General features: G+C 34.6%; 1 protein-coding gene across 4 annotated transcripts in view; it reads left to right on the forward strand.

The window, feature by feature from the left end:
- The window catches only part of LRBA (LPS responsive beige-like anchor protein), a 776641-nt gene that overhangs the window by 95429 nt on the left and 661167 nt on the right, over positions 1-20045 (forward strand). For all 4 annotated transcript variants that reach the window (XM_061192552.1, XM_061192551.1, XM_061192553.1 and 1 more), the window contains exons 5-9: positions 154-249; positions 10619-10740; positions 10828-10954; positions 11658-11777; positions 13588-13734. In XM_061192552.1, the coding sequence (XP_061048535.1) occupies positions 154-249; positions 10619-10740; positions 10828-10954; positions 11658-11777; positions 13588-13734 (612 nt within the window). The remainder of the gene's footprint in view (positions 1-153; positions 250-10618; positions 10741-10827; positions 10955-11657; positions 11778-13587; positions 13735-20045) is intronic.

Genomic DNA, 20045 nt, shown 5'->3' on the forward strand with positions numbered 1-20045 from the left:
GAAAATAACCTTCCTTTGGTTATTTTATATGCTTTTTAGCTTACAGAATTATTTAGTTATTTGGGGGTATATTAAAGTATGTCTGTACTAAAAGTAGGTATTTTTGTTTTATGGTGAATAATGTGGTTAATGAATTGTTGATTATTTTCATAGCCTCCACATGCTGGAAAGTTGCTGTCTGTGTTAAAGCACATGCCACAGAAGTATGGTCCCGATGCCTTTTTCAACTTTCCAGGAAAGAGTGCTGCGGTAAGTAAATCTTAACGAGGAAATCACTTGAAGTTCTTTTTTCTTTCTTTTGCTTCCTGAAAGTATGGCCCTGTAAACACTCCTGACAGGTTCTGTGTTAGGTGGAAACTTCTTTGCACAGCCTAACTTAATCTTTACAGCAATTGTGCATGTTACTTTTTCTTGACTGTTTTGGAGGTGAAGAAGTAGAGGCTCTAAGAAGTTAAGAAAGCTGTCCACTCATCCCTTGGGGCCTCAGTGGAATAAGAACCCAATTCTTTTCAACATAAGCCATTTTGTCTTATGAATTTTATCTCTGCATTCTCAAATAGAAATTTATGGACTTGAGGACATGGGGAGGGGGAAGGGTAAGCTGGGACGAAGTGAGAGAGTGGCATGGACATATATACACTACCAAATGTGAAATAGATAGCTAGTGGGAAGCAGCCACATAGCACAGGGAGATCAGCTTGGTGCTTAGTGACCACCTAGAGGGGTGGGATAGGGAGGGTGGGAGGGAGACACAAGAGGGAGGGGATATGGGGATATATGTATACGTATAGCTGATTCACTTTGTTATACAGCAGAAACTAACACACCATTGTAAAGCGATTATACTCCAATAAAGATTTTAAAAAAAAAAAGAAATTTATGTGTAACACTTTCAGTTTTATCTTTCTGAAAATATTTCTTTAGCCTTACATTTCCTGATTCCTGTTTCTTTTGCACCTGAGAGTTACTCTTGGAAGCTTTCTAGGCAAGTTTTTCTAACCTGTGTGTTTCCATATAATATCAATCTCAGCATTCTTGTAATCTGTTAATCAGTTTATAAATAAGACAGTTATGTATGGCAGTAATATCTGTAATGTTTCAAAATATTATAGTATTATATTATATAATGTATATGTGTTATTTATGGAAGCTTTTTTACCTCCTCATTATTACATTGGTGTGCCTGTTACAAGCATACATTTTTTGAAGATATTTCAGCCTATTCTTCTTCTGAGGTTACCTTTTATTCATTTTTTACTTTTGTTCTCATAATATCCTACTTGCTTGTGGCCCCTATGTAGCCAGGCAATACCTGCAGAAAGAAGAGAGTGTTTTGAAAGGATATTTGTGATATTTGAATGCTTCACACAAAATACACAGTTTTCTTTGGAACGTTTTATTGCTCATATTATTTTTTTCTTTATAATTTTTCCTTAATAACCATTTTAGATTTGAAGCTTTCTAGAATAATTGTACTCTGTTGGCATTGAGCTTATCGTTTGTCTCCAACATAAAAAAGTATTCTTGGGACTTCCCTGGTGGCGCAGTGGTTAAGAATCTGCCTGCCAGGTGACATAGGTTCGAGCCCTGGTGTGGGAAGATCCCACATGCCGCAGAGCATCTAAGCCCGTGCGCCACAACTACTGAGCCTGCGCTCTAGAGCCCTCAAGCCACAGCTACTGAGCCCATGTGCCACAACTACCAAACCCACGTGCCTGTAGCCTGTGCTCTGCAACAATAGAAGACACTGCAATGAGAAGCCCGTGCACCACAACGAAGAGTAGCCCCCGCTCGCTGCAACTAGAGAAAGCCCGTGTGCAGCAACAAAGACGCAGTGCAGTCATAAATAAATAAATAAATAAATAAATAAGAAAAAACCTTATCCAGATCCACCCTTTAAATATATATATTTAAATATATAGTTTTTTTAAACATCTTTATTGGAGTATAATTGCTTTACAATGTTGTGTTGGTTTCTACTTTATAACAAAGAGAATCAGCTATACGTATACATATACCCCCATATCCCTTCCCTCTTATGCCACCCTCCCACCCTCCCTATCCCACCCCTCTAGGTGGTCACAACGTACTGAACTGATCTCCCTGTGCTATGTGGCTGCTTCCACTAGCTGTCTATTTTACATTTGGTAGTGTATATTTGTCAGTGCTACTCTCTCACTTCGTCCCAGCTTACCCTTCCCCCTCCCTGTGTCCTCAAGTCCATTCTCAACGTCTGCGTCTTTATTTCTGTCCTGCCCCTAGGTTCTTCAGAACCATTTTTTTTTTCTTTTTTAGATTCCATATATATGTGTTAGCATACGGTATTTGTTTTTCTCTTTCTGACTTACTTCACTCTGTATGACAGACTCTAGGTCCATCCACCTCACTACAAATAACTCAATTTCATTTCTTTTTATGGCTGAGTAATATTCCATTGTATATATGTGCGACATCTGCTTTATCCATTCATCTTTCAATGGACACTTCGGTTGCTTCCATGTCCTGACTATTGTAAATAGTGCTGCAGTGAACATTGTGGGACATGTCTCTTTTTTAAATATGGTTTTCTCAGGGTATATGCCCAGTAGTGGGATTGCTGGGTCTTATGGTAATTCTATTTTTAGTTTTTTAAGGAACCTCCATACTGTTCTCCATAGTGGCTGTATCCATTTACATTCCCACCAACAGTGCAAGAGGGTTCCCTTTAAAAAATATTCTCATGAGATTAATCTCTTTTTCATGCATGTTATAGCTTTATTATTTATAATTCTTTGAGATTGTAATGTGTCCATTCCATTTACTTATATGTATCTTGAAAGTGGGGCAGTTCAACTACACAGCTTTTGGAGCTTTCAGAGAAAAGGTGTTTTAAATATATTCAGTGACTCATTTTTTCCCTTAAGCATAGCTTTTAAAGGGAAGTTAAAGTATTTATGGGTAAATTATTTTTACAAAGCTTTCACATCCTTTGCTCTCATGTTTCAGTGAGAGAGAACATATGTATACAGTGAATATGTATTCTTCTATTTTTCTTTCTTAGTGCGACATTCATTTTATTTTACTTTATTTTATTTTATTTGTTTATTTGGTTGCACTGGCTCTTAGTTGTGGCAGGTGGGCTTCTTAGTTGCGGCACATGGGGTCCTTAGTTGAGGCAGTCAGGCTCCTTAGTTGCGGTTTGTGGGCTCTTTAGTTGCGGCTCGCTGGTTCTTTAGTTGTGGCATGCGAACTCTTAGTTGCGTCATGCATGTGGGATCTAATTCCCTGGCCAGGGATAGAACCGGGCCCCCTGCATTGGGAACTCGCAGTCTTAACCACTGAGCCACCAGGGAAGTCCCCAACATTCATTTTAAATCAGCCTCTTGAACTCTCAATTGTGTTATTACATAAATTTGGCTCTATGATTTTTTCATTTTTTATGGAATATCTTATACATATAAAAGAATATATGTGTATGTATGATGTCGACATAAATGCCTATGTAAATTATAATAACAAGAAATTGTAAATTATAAGTAACAATAATTATTGTAAATTATAAATAACAAGAAAACAAAAACTTTGTAGTATGATCTTTTTTTAGCAGCTTTATTGAGTTATAATCCACATATCATACAATTCATTCATTTAAAGTGTGCAATGAATGGTTAACTGTGTTCACCAAGCTGTGCAACCATTATCACAATCAATTTTAGAACTTTTCATCACGCCCAGAAGAAACCCTGCACTCCTTAGCAGTCACTGCACATTTCACTGCAAACTCCCAGCCCTAGGCAACTGCTCTTCTACTTTCTGTCTATATGGATTTGTCTGTTCTGGACAATTCATGCAAGTGGGATCATCTGATGTCTGGACTTTTGTGATTGGCTTTTTCTGCTTACCACTACTGTTTTCAAGATCCATTCATGTTGTAGTATGTATCACTGCTTCATTACTTCTAATGGCTGAGTAATATTGAAAGAATATAGCACATTTTGTTTAATTATTCTTTAATTAGTGGATATTTGAGTTGATTCCACTTTTTGGGAATGCTTTATGGGCTTTTATGTGCAAGTTTTTATGTGGACTTATGTTTTCATTTCTCTTGAAAATGAAGGAGTGGAATTGCTGAGTCATATTGTCTATGTTCAACCATTTGAGGGACTCCCAGTTTGTTTTCCAAAGTGGCTATATTTATTTTATAATCCCATCAGCAATTTGGGAGGATTCAAGTTTCTCCACTTGCTTGCCAACACTTGTTAATGTCTGTCTGTTTGATTATAGCCATCCTAGTGGGTGTTAAGTAATATCTCATTGTGGTTTTGATATGCATTTCCTTCATGACTGATGATGCTGAGCATCATTCCATGTCCTTATGGCCATTTGCATATCTTCTTTGGAGACATGTTCATTCAGATCTTTTGCCCATTTAAAAATTGCATTTTTCTATTTATTATTGAATTGTAAGAATTCTTTAAAAAAATTTTTTTTTAATTTAATTTTATTTATGTTTTTATACAGCAGGTTCTTATTAGTCATCAATTTTATACACATCAGTGTATACATGTCAATCCCAATTGCCCAATTCAGCACACCACCATCCCCACCCCTCTGCGGCTTTCCCCCCTTGGTGTCCATACGTTTGTTCTCTACATCTGTGTCTCAGCTTCTGCCCTGCAAACCGGTTCATCTGTACCATTTTTCTAGGTTCCACATACATGCGTTAATATACAATATTTGTTTTTCTCTTTCTGACTTACTTCACTCTGTATGACAGTCTCTACATCCATCCACGTCTCAACAAATGACCCAATTTCGTTCCTTTTTATGGCTGAGTAATATTCCATTGTATATATGTACCACAACTTCTTTTTCCATTCATCTGTCGATGGGCATTTAGGTTGCTTCCATGGCCTGGCTATTGTAAATAGTGCTGCAATGAACATTGGGGTGCATGCGTCTTTATGAATTATGGTTTTCTCTGGGTATATGCCCAGTAGTAGGATTGCTGGATCATATGGTAATTCTATTTTTAGTTTTTTAAGGAACCTCCATACTGTTCTCCATAGTGGCTGTATCAATTTACATTCCCATGAACAGTGCAAGAGGGTTCCCTTTTCTCCACACCCTCTCCAGCTTTTGTTGTTTGCAGATTTTCTGATGATGCCCATTCTAACTGGTGTGAGGTGATACCTCATTGTAGTTTTGATTTGCATTTCTCTAATAATTAGTGATGTTGAGCAGCTTTTCATGTGCTTCTTGGCCATCTGTATGTCTTCTTTGGAGAAATGTCTATTTAGGTCTTCTGCCCATTTTTGGATTGGGTTGTTTGTTTCTTTAATATTGAGCTGCATGAGCTGTTTATATACTTTGGAGATTAATCCTTTATCCGTTGATTTGTTTGCAAATATTTTCTCCCATTCTGAGGGTTATCTTTTCGTCTTGTTTATGGTTTCCTTTGCTGTGCAAAAGCTTTGAAGTTTCATTAGGTCCCATTAGTTTAGTTTTGTTTTTATTTCCATTACTCTAGGAGGTGGATCAAAAAAGATCTTGCTGTGATTTATGTCAACGAGTGTTCTTCCTATGTTTTTCTCTAAGAGTTTTATAGTGTCCAGTCTTACATTTAGGTCTCAAATCCATTTTGAGTTTGTTTTTGTGTATGGTGTTAGGGAGTGTTCTAATTTCATTCTTTTACATGTAGCTGTCCAGTTTTCCCAGCACCACTTATTGAAGAGACTGTCTTTTCTCCATTGTATATCCTTGCCTCCTTTGTCATAGATTAGTTGACCATAGGTGCGTGGGTTTATCTCTGGGCTTTCTATCTTGTTCCATTGATCTATGTTTCTGTTTTTGTGCCAGTACCATATTGTCTTGATTACTGTAGCTTGGTAGTATAGTCTGAAGTCAGGGAGTCTGATTCCTCCTACTCCGTTTTTTTCCCTCAAGACTGCTTTGGCTATTCGGGGTCTTTTGTGTCTCCAAACAAATTTTAAGATTTTTTGTTCTAGTTCCGTAAAAAATACCATTGGTTATTTGATAGGGATTGCATTGAATCTGTAGATTGCTTTGTGTAGTATAGTCATTTTCACAATATTGATTCTTCCAATCCAAGAACATGGTATATCTCTCCATCTGTTGGTATCATCTTTAATGTCTTTCATCAGTGTCTTATAGTTTTCTTCATACAGGTCTTTTGTCTCCCTAGGTAGGTTTATGCCTAGGTATTTTATTCTTTTTGCTGCAGTGGTAAATGGGAGTGTTTCCTTAATTTCTCTTTCACATTTTTCATCATGAGTGTATAGGAATGCAAGAGATTTCTGTGCATTAATTTTGTGTCCTGCAATTTTACCAAATTCATTGATTAGCTCTAGTAGTTTTCTGGTGGCATTTTTAGGATTCTCTGTGTATAGTATCATGTCATCTGCAAACACTGACAGTTTTACCTCTTCTTTTCCAATTTGTATTCCTTTTATTTCTTTTTCTTCTCTGATTGCCATGGCTAGGACTTCCAAAAGTATGTTGAATAATAGTGGTGAGAGTGGACATCCTTGTCTTGTTCCTGATGTTAGAGGAAATGGTTTCAGTTTTTCACCATTGAGAATGATGTTTGCTGTGGGTTTGTCTTATATGGCCTTTATTATGTGGAGGTAGGTTCCCTCTATGCCCACTTTCTGGAGGGTTTTTATCATAAATGGGTGTTGAATTTTGTCAAAAGCTTTTTCTGCATCTATTGAGGTCATCATATGGTTTTTATTCTTCAATTTGTTAATATGGTGTATCACATTGATTCATTTGAATATACTGAAGAATCCTTGCATTCTTGGGATAAACCCAACTTGATCATGGTGTGTGATCCTTTTAATGTGCTGTTGGATTCTGTTTGCTAGTATTTTGTTGAGGATTTTTTTTTTTTTTTAATTTTTTTTTTTTTTTTTTAAATGCTATTCTTGTCTGCTTACATTCTTTTTATGTATGTATGTATGTATGGCTGTGTTGGGTCTTCATTTCTGTGCGAGGGCTTTCTCTAGTTGTGGCAAGCGGGGGCCACTCTTCATCGCGGTGCGCGGGCCTCTCACTGTCGTGGCCTCTCTTATTGCGGAGCACAGGCTCCAGACGTGCAGGCTCAGTAGTTGTGGCTCACGGGCCTATTTGCTCCGTGGCATGTGGGATCCTCCCAGACCAGGGCTGGATCCCGTGTCCCCTGCATTGGCAGGCAGATTCTCAACCACTGCGCCACCAGGGAAGCCCTGTAGGTATTTTTTGACTTCCTCTTTGATTTCTTCAGTGGTCTCTCAGTTATTTAGAAACGTATTGTTTAGCCTCCATGCGTTTGTGTTTTTTACGTTTTTTCCCCTGTAATTCATTTCTAATCTCATAGCGTTGTGGTCAGAAAAGATGCTTGATATGATTTCAGTTTTCTTAAATTTACTGAGCCTTGATTTGAGATCCAAGATGTGTGATCTATCCTGGAGAATGTTCTGTGCACACTTGAGAAGAAAGTGTAATCTGCTGTTTTTGGATGGAATGTCCTATAAATATCATTTAAGTCTATCTGGTCTATTGTGTCATTGAAAGCTTCTGTTTCCTTATTTATTTTCATTTTGGATGATCTGTCTATTGGTGTAAGTGAGGTGTTAAACTCCCCCACTATTATTGTGTTAGTGTCGATTTCTCTTTTATAGCTGTTAGCAGTTGCCTTATGTATTGAGGTGCTCCTATGTTGGGTGCATATATATTTATAATTGTTATATCTTCTTCTTGGATTGATCCCTTGATCATTATGTAGTGGCCTTCCTTGTCTCTTGTAACATTCTTTATTTTAAAGTCTATTTTATCTGATATAAGTGCTGCTACTCCAGCTTTCTTTTGATTTCCATTTGCATGGAATATCTTTTTCCATCCCCTCACTTTCAGTCTGTATGTGTCCCTAGGTCTGAAGTGGGTCTCTTGTAGACAGTATATATATGGGTCTTGTTTTTGTATCCATGCAGCAAGCCTGTGTCTTTTGCTTGGAGCATTTAATCCATTCACGTTTAAGGTAATTATCAATATTTATGTTCCTATGACCATTTTCTTAATTGTTTTGGGTTTGTTTTTGTAGGTCCTTTTCTTCTCTTTTGTTTCCCACTTAGAGAAGTTCCTTTAGCATTTGTTGTAGAGCTGGTTTGGTGGTGCTGAATTCTCTTAGCTTTTGCTTGTCTGTAAAGCTTTTGATTTTCCATTGAATCTGAATGAGATCCTTGCCGGGTAGAGTAATCTTGGTTGTAGGTTCTTCCCTTTCATCACTTGAAGTATATCATGCCACTCCCTTCTGGCTTGTAGAGTTTCTGCTGAGAAATCAGCTGTTAACCTTATGGGAGTTCCCTTGTATGTTATTTGTCGTTTTTCCCTTGCTGCTTTCAATAATTTTTCTTTGTCTTCAATTTTTGCCAGTTTGATTACCGTGTGTCTCGGCGTGTTGCTCCTTGGGTTTATCCTGTATGGGACTCTCTGTGCTTCCTGGACTTGGGTGGCTATTTCGTTTCCCATGTTAGGGAAGTTTTCAACTATAATCTCTTCAAATATTTTCTCTGTTCCTTTCTCTCTCACTTCTCCTTCTGGGACCCCTATAATACGAATGTTGTTGTGTTTAATGTTGTCCCAGAGGTCTCTTAGGCTGTCTTCACTTCTTTTCATTCTTTTTTCTTTAGTCTGTTCCGCAGCAGTGAAATCCACCATTCTGTCTTCCAGGTCACTTATCCGTTCTTCTGCCTCAGTTATTCTGCTGTTGATTCCTTCTAGTGTAGTTTTCATTTCAGTTATCATATTGGTCATCTCTGTTTGTTTGTTCTTTAATTCTTCTAGGTCTTTGTTAAACATTTCTTGCATCTTCTCGATCTTTGCCTCCATTCTTATTCCGAGGTCCTGGATCATCTTCACTATCATTATTCTGATTTCTTTTTCTGGAAAGTTGCCTATCTCCACTTCATTTAGTTGTTTTTCTGGGGTTTTTTCTTGTTCCTTCATCTGGTATATAGCCCTCTGCCTTTTCATCTTGTCTATTTTTCTGTGAATGTGGTTTTTGTTCCGCAGGCTGCAGGATTGTAGTTCTTCTTGCTTCTGCTGTCTGCCCTGTCAAGAATTCTGTATATATTCTTCTGGATATAAGTTTCTTATCAGATAAATAACTTGTAAATATTTTCTCCTATTCTTTTGGCTTGTCTTTTCACTTTCTTGCTGGTATCCTTTAAAGCACAAAAGTGTTTAATTTTAATGAAGTCCAATTCATATATTTTTTCTTTCATTGCCTAATTAAGAAGGATTTATCTAACTCAGTGTCACGAAGATTTAACCCTATTTTTTCTTAAAAGAGTTTTATATTTTTAGCTCTCACATTTAGGTCTATCATCGATTTGGGGTTAATTTTTTGTGTGACACGTAAGGAAGTGGTCAGCTTCATACCTTTGCTTGTAAATATTAGTTTTCTCAGCAAATTTGTTGAAAACACTATTCTTTCCTCATTGAACTGCCTTGACACCTTGTTGAAAATCAAGACCACAAATATAAGGGTTTATTTCTGGGCCCTCAGTTCTATTCCATTGATCTTTATCTCTGTCTTTATGCCTATATGGTAAAATCTTCATTACTGTATCTTTGTGTTGTATGTTTTAAATTTGGTAGTATGGGTTTTCCAACTTTGTTCTTCTTTCTCAAGTTTGTTTTGGAGATTTGGGGGCCCTTACAGTATGTACTATGATGTTTTAAATAAAAATTTAAGCCAAGTGGTAAAATCATTTATATAGTGACTTATGAATATAATTTTAAAATGTTATGAAAAAAGTTATGAACGAATCCTCTTCCGCTTTATATTTGCTGTTAAAAAAATTATATTCCAGGCTTTTTCCTTAACTTTTTCTTTCCTTTCTTGTCCCTCTTTCTCTCTTCTGTTACCTTATGTAACATTTCAGCAACAAATTTCCAATTTGATATCACTGCCTACCTCTTTTTTTAAATTTTATTTTTAAATTTTTAAAATTTATTTTAATTTTGGCTGCATTGGATCTTCATTGCTGCGGGCAGGCTTTCTCTAGTTGTGTGGAGTGGGGGCTACTCTTCTTTGTGGTGTGCGGGCCTCTCATTGCAGTGGCTTCTCTTGTTGTGGAGCACGGGCTCTAGGCATGTGGGCTCAATAGTTGTGGCTCACGGGCTCTAGAGCACAGTCTCAGTATTTGTGGCACATGGGCTTAGCTGCTCCGCGGCATTTGGGATATTCGCAGACCACGGATCAAACCCATGTCCCCTGCATTGGCAGGTGGATTCTTAACCACTGCGCCACCAGAGAAGCCCACTACCTATCTCTCTTAATAGGAATTTCTTTGGACATGTTTATTGTAAGAAATGAAGCACTTATGATTAGTGCATGAAACAGGTTACTTGGAATGTTTCCATTGTTTAATTAAATTAACATCATTACTATATATTTTGGAATATTTAGAAGTTATTAAAGTCTTCTTTCAGATAAAGAGACTACTGCATATTTTAATCATGATGTAGAATAATATCTAGTAGAAATATATATAGCATTGTAAGGTCTCATTTTCATGATTTCAGTAACAAAATTTTTCATTTTGTGTCAGTAACTCAAAGCTTTTTTGTTTAGGCTATTGCATTACCTCCTATAGCCAAATGGCCATACCAGAATGGTTTTACATTTCATACCTGGCTTAGAATGGATCCTGTAAATAACATCAATGTGGATAAAGATAAACCATATTTGTATTGGTATGTATTTCTGTAATTTAGTGTTGTTACTTTACTTTGAAAATGAGAAGAATATTTGGAGATGAAATGAAAACTTATATTTTATAGTTTCAGAACCAGCAAAGGTCTTGGTTATTCTGCACACTTTGTTGGGGGATGTTTAATTATAACATCAGTAAAGTCAAAAGGAAAAGGCTTTCAACACTGTGTGAAATTTGATTTCAAGCCACAAAAGGTATGTGATCTTACTGAGTCATAGTTATGTTACCAAGCTATTCTAACCTTCAGAATGCTTTGCTTTAGTGTTATTGACATAATATGTGGTAAATCATAGCTCTGTGTTTATACTGTTTTAGAAAATGAAGTGTAGATCACTGGACAATTGTTAACCTCTCTGATTTGGATAATAAAAAGAGTGAATATTTAGTTATTTGTAGAGTTTAAAGGAAATAGAAGGGGAAAATATCAGTGGCAGTTATTTTAGTAGTAGTAGTAGTAGTGGTAGTAGTAATATGTATTTTCTTTTGTACCTTAAAATTTAGAGATTAATAAACTGTTTATTAACAAAATGTACATCTATATATATGTAGATAGTTAAATAGACAGATAGAACAGATATGACAAAATGTTGACAGTTGTGGAAGCGAGATGGTGAGAGAGTTTGTACTAAACTTTTTACTTTTGGGGGTATATTTGAAAATTGTCATAATAAAAAGTTTGAAAAATAATTTCATGGGAAGCTGTTATTTGTTGAGGGTTCCCTTGAATCAATATGGTTCCAGAGGTAGAATATTGAATTTAATAAAGGTAGTCTTATTTTATTTTTAGGTTTAATTGTAATTTAGCATTTAATTTTTACTTGTTATTATCAATGTGGTTGAGTTATTGGAAAGATCATTATCTTTATCTTTTTTTTTTTAACTGTTTTGCTTATTCAGTGGTATATGGTAACTATAGTGCACATTTATAACCGGTGGAAGAACAGTGAGCTTCGATGTTATGTGAATGGTGAGCTTGCTTCCTATGGAGAGATAACATGGTTTGTCAACACCAGTGATGTAAGTAGTTTGAGAAAGTTACAGAGAAATAAGAAAAATATATTTTACATTTAATATAAATTTTAGAATACCACAGTGGTGGATTTTTATAATCATAGTTTGGCTAGCATGTTAATATATTAAGAGAGTAGAACTGTGCTAATATGGCACATATTACTCAGTCCTTGTTATAAAATTATTCTGGAAAGGGTAGAGAAGATTCATAGGTAACAGTGGGTATATCTTGAAAGTATTTGTGTCATTGGTCCATTGATCAAATTAAACCTGAGAGCTCTACTACAGGCTTCTGATAATTTTTATGAATGAGTTAGATGATGCATGCTTATAAATTTTCCATAAAATTCGTAGCTGCTATAGATAACTATTATGTTATAATATTTTCAAGATTCAAAAAGAGATCCATAGGTTAGAGTTAAATTCAAATGTTCTCCCCCCACCACCCCAATTACATTTTTAATAGAAATCTTGAAAAATACAGATCAGGAAAATAAATACAAGCTTGTAACACTCATTTACCATTAACTCCTCCTTTCATACTTTATTCTATACATATTTACATATTTTGAAATGCTGACCTTAAGAGCCCAGGTTGTTATAAAAGATAGACTTAGGTTTGAATCCCTTACTGACTGTATGACCTTACTTAGTCTATTAGGCCAAAGTTTGCTCCACCTAAAAATGGGTGTAAAATAGTATGTATCTCAGAAGGTTGATTAAATGAGATACTGTTCACAAATTCATTAGCAGAGTGCCTTGTACAGAATAAGTGCTCAATAAATGTTAACTCTAATTTTTTTAAATATAAAAAAGGGATCAGATATGTATACTGCTTTTCAACCTTTTATTTTCCTTACATTAATCTTTATTGAGTACTTATTGTATTCCAGGCATTGTAATAAATACCTTTATTTTCTGTAAGCCCCAACCTTGCAAGATAAGTACTGTTGTAATCTTCATTTTACCAGTGAAACTGAGCACAGAGAGGTTAAGTAATTTGCCAAAATCAGCAGCGTGGGAAGCAGTGATTTGATCTAGGTGGTTTGTCTTCAGAACCCAAATGTTAAAAATTTTTTTGTATTCCTTAATGTCAACACATACATATTTTTCAACATTCTTCCTAATAGTTTCATGGTATAAAATGATACTTTTAAAGAGATATGGATACTTTTTTTCCTCATTGTATACATGAGTTTTTAAAATGTGGTCTTTGCAACCTGGATGTTATTAAGAGGAATTTTTTGTCTGAAGAAGAAAAACATACACCTGTTTTTCTTGATTTACACATTCCTTTTGAGAGATTGCATCTACTCCATGACTTTACCCATTATTTGTATCTTGATGTCTACAAAAAGTTACAGTCTTAACTTCTCACCATACAGAACCCTGTTGGCAATTGCTTCTTCATCCACATTAGTTACAGAAAAGATGCATTCATTATATGTCCCACATTTAACTCATGATTTTCCTCATTGCTCCAAAGCCTGCTCTTCTGTCTGGTTCTTTGGTTGACCAAGTATGATCCTTCAGAGTCCATAATGATTTCTCTGGCTCTGTTTCCTATATCCACTTTGTCATCAGGTTTTGTTTATTGCGCTTTGGAAAACTTGTCTTACCTCCTTTCTATGATGTCTTTCCTGATCTCTACACCAAATGGGAATGAATGAAGTGAAATGCTAAATGAATTATTTTAATCTATTCAGATTATATTTTTGAGTGGGGAAAATATTTATACCAGTATAGTTTGTTATTATTTCTGGAGGAGATAATTTTTTGTTTTTTCTCTAATAAACTTTTCTGTTTTCTTTCACAGACCTTTGACAAGTGTTTCCTGGGCTCATCAGAAACAGCAGATGCTAATAGGGTATTCTGTGGTCAGATGACTGCAGTTTACCTTTTTAGTGAAGCTCTTAATGCAGCTCAGATTTTTGCTATTTATCAATTGGGCCTGGGATACAAGGTACTTCACTTGCGGTTCCCTGCTTAACAAGTGTTAGTTGAGCTTGATTTATAGGTGGGTGGTGCGTGGGGCAGCTTACGGCTTGGGTTACTAAACTGTATGTGAAAGTAACCAGAGGCACCATAGGGAAGTCACAGGAGTCCCTCCAAAGGGTATTTTAAAGTTTTGTGGGAAGCATAGTATACTTGTCATATGTGGGGCACTGTGCAAAGTACTAGCTCAAGTTTCAACTTTAATTTATTCTGCATTTCTTTTGGTGATATCATATCCTTGCACAGCTAAGTTTTTAATGCTCGCTGTGGTAAAGAGCAAGTACCATGTGAAAATCAGTGTGGAACAGGAAATGAGGATGAGCTATGAAATCTGATTCCAAAATTTGAGAATTTTTGCAGTACCCAAGACGCATATACATCCCATTAATAAATAATTTTACTAATATAATAATGATGGAAACATTTTTTTTCAATTTGTGCATTAAGTTTTTCAAATGGCTAATAAATTGTTAAGTTATAAGGTTAAAATACAAAATATAATTGTTAAAATATAAAATATAATGTAGTTGGGTCAAACTAATAAACAGAAATGTTCAATATTTATTTTGGTCTGGAACACCATAAAAAATTACTGTGAAGCTAAGACTGTCATGAATCAAGGAAGTCTGGGAACGTTTAGGTTAAGCCATTGTTAATCTAGTTTGGTTTCAGGGAGTGATTTAATGTCTGTTATGTTCCTTTGAAAACAAAATCAACTTGCGTTAATTTACATACTGTTGGAGTCAATAAAGTATACATATTTTAATTAGTTTTGACAAAAGCATAATGCAGCAATCAAGACATAGAACATTTCTATCACAGCAAAAGGTACCTCTCTGCTCTTTCCTAGTCAGTTGCTTGTGCTTCTCTAACCCCACCCTGTTTCTGTTGACGGGCAACTACTGATCTGTTTCTGTCACTGTCAAATAGATTTGTTTTTATTAAGGTTTTATGTAAATAGAATCATGCAATGTGTGCTCCTTGGAGTTTGGTTTCTTCTTAGCATGTTTTAAGATTCGTCTATGTTGTTTTGTATTAGTAGTTCCCTCTTATTTATTGCTAAGTAGTGTTCCTTTGTATGAGTATATCACAACTTTTTAACCGATTCATCTCTTGATGAATATTTGAGTTGTTTCCAGATTTTGGCTATTATGAACAAGCTGCTATGAATATTGGTGTACAATTCTTTGTGTATTTCATAAATATGTAAGAGTGGAATTGTTAACTGGTATGGCAGCTGAAACTGCCAAGCTCTTTTCCAAGGTAGTTGCACAATTTTACATTTCTACAAGCAATGTATGAGCTTTCTACTTACTCCACATCCTGTTAACACCTGGTAGTGCTGGTCTTTTTAATATTAGAAATTTGAGTGGGTCCCTAGCAGTTTCTCGTTCTGGTTTTAATTTGCATTTTTGTAATGCCTAGAGATGCTGAGCATCTTTGCATTGCTTATTGGCCACTTGTGTATCTTCTTTTGTTAAGTGTGTATTCAAATCTTTTGCCCATTTTTTGTTTGGTTTGTTTTCTTATTGTTGAGTTTTGAAGTTTCTTTATATATTATGGATATAAGTCCTATATAATAAGTCCTTATAACTTATAAGTCCTTTATAAGTTTCTTTATATATTATGGATATCGGATGTATGAGTTACAAATATTTTCCCCCCAGTCTCTGTCTTGCCTTTTTGTTTTCTTAATCTGGCTTTTGAAGAACATAGGAATTTAATTTTTATGGATTCCAATTTAACAGTTTTTTGTATTATTCTCATGATTTTTGTGTCTTATCTAAGAAATCTTTGCTGATTCCAAGGTTAGAAAGATTTACTCATGTTTTCTTCTAAGTATTATATTTTTAGCATTTATATCTAGGCCTGTGATCCATTTTCAGTTAATTTTTGTGTATGGTATGAGCTAACTATCAAGGTTTATTTTATCTTTTGTTTTTCATAAGGATACCCTGGTGTTCCAGCACTATTTGTTTTTTAAATACTATTCTTTCTCCATTCATTGCCTTACTGTGGCATCTTTGAGGCTCTATTTGATTTCAGTTACTTACCTGTCTTTTTTTAATGCTAATACTTTACTGTCTTGATTATCGTAGCTTTGTAGTAAGTCTTGAAAACCGGAAGTCTAAACCATCAACTATTCTTTTTCAAATCCTTTGCGATTTTCTAAGTCCTTTGCATTTCTAGATGTATTTTAGAACCAGCTTATCGCTTTCTACAAAAAAGTCTACTGGGGTTTTATTTGGTAATGTATTAACATATAGATCAGTTAGAGGATAACTGACATCTCACTAATACTGGATTATCCAATCTGTGACCATGATATCTCTTTATTTACTTAGGTCTTTATTAATTTCTCCCAGCAATGTTTTTTGGTTTTCATTGTACAGGTCATGCATACATTTTGTTAAATGTATTTTTAAGTATTTCATGTTTTTTAGGTAATATCTTAAGTTGCATTTTTTAAAAAGTTAATTTCCAATCATTTGTTCCTAGTGTATAGAAATATAGTTGAGTTTTATTGACTTTTTAATAAGACCTTGCTGAACTTGCTTATTAGTTTTACTAGTTTTTTGTTGTTGCTGTTTTAGTATTTTCTACATACTTGTTTATGTAGACTGTAAGCTTTACTTCTTCATATCCAATCTGTATGCCTTTTCTCTTTTTTCCCTTATTGTACTAAATAGGACCTCCAGGATATATAGTTAAAATAGAAATGACAAGAGTAGACATTTTTGCCTTGTTCCTGATTTTAGAGGGAAAGCATTCATACGTATTTTATAGACGGTTTTTCAAGTTGAGAAATTTCTTTTCTATTTCTTGTTTTCTGAGAGTTTTTATTAGAAGGATACTGAATTTTGTAAAATGAATCTTGCTTTTTTATTGAGTCAGTCAATCTCTGCCTTTCATTGGAATGTTCACATAATTTACATCCAATGTATCAATAAGTATAGATATTGTGTGACTTAAATCTACTGTCTTGCTATTTGTTTTCTATTCCTTTCATCTGTTCTTTGATTCTTTCCTCTTTCTCTGCTTTGATTTAGATTGCCTATTATTTAGTATTTCACTTATTTCTACTATTGGTTTATTAGTTTTTTTTTAAACTTTAACTTATCATAGTCTACCAATAAATGACATTGTACAGTGTAAGACCCTTCCAACATAATCCTGCAATTCCCCGTCCTGTCCTTGGTTTTGTTATTTTCGTAGATTTTACTTCTTCACATATTATGGTCCTTTTGATACATTTTTATTATTTTTGATTCATTCATTTATATTTTTAAAAAAATAAAAATGAAGATCATATACTTTGTATTTATCTCTGTATTTATCTATGTATTCACCATTTCTAGGATACTTCTTTGTGTAGATTCATGTTTCTGTCTCATATCATTTTCCTTCCATTTGAATTGTTTTATTATTTCTTATAATGGAGATTTACTGTCAGTGGCTTTTCTGAGGTTTAATTTGTCTGAAAAAGCCTTTTTTCTTCTTTCAGCTTTGAAAAATAGTTGTACTGATTATAAAATTTTAAGGTGACAGTTTTCTTTTTTGAGCTTTTTAAAGATACTCTTTTGTTTAACTGACTTGCATAGTTTCTAACAAGAAGTGTGTGGTCTTCCTCTATATGTAATATGCCTTTTTTTTCTCTTGCTGGTTTTAAGATTTACTCTTGTCATTGATTTTTAGAAAATGAATATAGTATATGTTGGTATGGGTTTATGTGTGTGTGTGTGTGTGTGTGTGTGTGCGTGTTTAGCCTACTTTAGATTATTTGAACTTCTCAGTTCTGTGGGTTTATGGCTTTGGTGAAATATGAAACTTTTTGCTATTATTTCTTTAATATATTTTCTGATATTTTTCTTCTTCTAGAATTCATATTACATTTATTTCAGACCTTAGATATAAGCAAACAGAGCATTGAGATGCTATTTTTTGCCTGATTTATAAGAAATGTTTTGTTTTGGATTGTTTTCATGGTATTATCTTTATGTTCACTAATCCTTCTTTATCAAATGCCTTATTGCCGTTAATTCTGTCAAGCGAATTATTCATTTCAAATATTTTTTGTCTTGATAAGTTTTGATAATTTTCATTATCTATTTTTCTTCTTTCAGTGTTGTCTTAAAAAAAATACCTGACCATAGTTGTAACTATTCTAATGTCTTTTTCTTCTAATTTCATCATCTGTATTTCTGGGTTTATTTTTATTTACTGATAGTCTGCTGGTTATTTCAGACTTTGTTGTTTGTTTAGTAATTTTGGATTAGATATTGGACATTATGATTTTTACCACGTAAATGTTTGGATTTTGTTGCTTTTCTTTTTTTTTGAAGATCGTTGGGCTTTGTTCTTCTAGTCAGTAGATTACTTTCAGTTAAGTTTATTTATTTGAAGTTTGTTTTATTTTGCCATTTATTTTTTATTTTATTTTTTCTGTATTTTATTTTTACAAGAGATAAATAGACTGACACCAAGCATTGTACATGGATGACCACAACAAAAGCAACAATGATTGCAATTACCAAACATGAAACACACTCATACTATGTCATAATATTGACATTCAGTCCAGTAATCCTCCACTGTAACAGCTCCTTTACTTTGCAGTGAAAATTGATTTGTATATTCTTTGCCTCTAAGTCCTTGTGGGATTTTTTCTTTTCTTAAATTCAAACAGAAAGTCACAAAAATTATACTCATCCTCATCAGTTCACTCAGTCCCATGTAATTAATTTTTTTTTTTCATCTTGGTCTTTTGTTAGCACTTTTATGAGCTCATCAGTTTTTCATTAGAGTTCTGAAAATGCTTATTCATTCATTTCAGCAGTACAGTCAGGTACCAGAAACCTGTACTTGTCAGAGTCTTTTCCATGAATTTCCTGAAGATGAAACCCTTTTATAGGAACATATTTACAAAAGCATCAGATTACACCCAGAACTGTCTGTAAATGACAAAAGACTTAACAATGACCACGGTTAAAGATTTGATGAAAGTTCATAATAATGCAGTTGACAAGAAAATTAGTTATTTCTGAAATATACATTTTAAAGTAATAACTAGGATTATGACTTATAACATTATATCAGAACATATAAGATTTTTAGAAATTTCATGTAATGTCTGAAACATTTATTTTATTTTTTTAAAATATCTTTATTGGAGTATAATTGCTTTACAATGGTGTGTTAGTTTCTGCTGTATAACAAAGTGAATCAGCTATACGTATACATATATCCCCATATCCCCTCCCTCTTGTGTCTCCCTCCCACCCTCCCTATCCCACCCCTATAAGTGGTCACAAAGCACCGAGCTGATCTCCCTGTGCTATGTGGCTGCTTCCCACTAGCTATCTGTTTTACATTTGGTAGTGTATATATGTCTATGCCACTCTCTCACTTCGTCCCAGCTTAACCTTCCCCCTCCCCATGTCCTCAAGCCTATTCTCTACGTCTGCGTCTTTATTCCTGTCCTGCCCTTAGGTTCTTCAGAACCATTTTTTTTTTTTTAGATTCCATATATATGTGTTACCATACGGTATTTGTTTTTCTCTTTCTGACTTACTTCACTCTGTATGACAGACTCTAGGTCCATCCACCTCACTACAAATAACTCAATTTCATTTCTTTTTATGGCTGAGTAATATTCCATTGTATATATGTGTCACAACTTCTTTATCCATTCATCTGTTGATGGAAACTTAGGTTGCTTCCATGTCCTAGCTATTGTCAATAGAGCTGCAATGAACATTGTGGTACATGACTCTTTTTGAATTATGGTTTTCTCAGGGTATATGCCCAGTAGTGGGATTGCTGGGTCGTATGGTAGTTCTATTTTTAGTTTTTTAAGGAACCTCCATACTGTTCTCCATAGTGGCTGTATCAATTTACGTTTCCATCTGCAGTGCAAGAGGGTTCCCTTTTCTCCACACCCTCTCCAGCATTTATTGTTTGTAGATTTTTGGAAGATGGCCATTCTGACTGGTGTGAGGTGATACCTCATTGTAGTTTTGATTTGCATTTCTCTAATGATTAGTGATGTTGAGCATCCTTTCATGTGTTTGTTAGCAATCTGTATATCTTCTTTGGAGAAATGTCTATTTAGGTCTTCTGCCCATTTTTGGATTGGGTTGTTTGTTTTTTTGATATTGAGCTGCATGAGCTGCTTGTATATTTTGGAGATTAATCCTTTGTCATTTGCTTCATTTGTAAATATTTTCTCCCATTCTGAGGGTTGTATTTTTGTCTTGATTATGGTTTCCTTTGCTGTGT

This window comes from Eubalaena glacialis, chromosome 5 (genome assembly GCF_028564815.1).
Source record: "Eubalaena glacialis isolate mEubGla1 chromosome 5, mEubGla1.1.hap2.+ XY, whole genome shotgun sequence".
NCBI classification, from domain to species: domain Eukaryota; kingdom Metazoa; phylum Chordata; class Mammalia; order Artiodactyla; family Balaenidae; genus Eubalaena; species Eubalaena glacialis.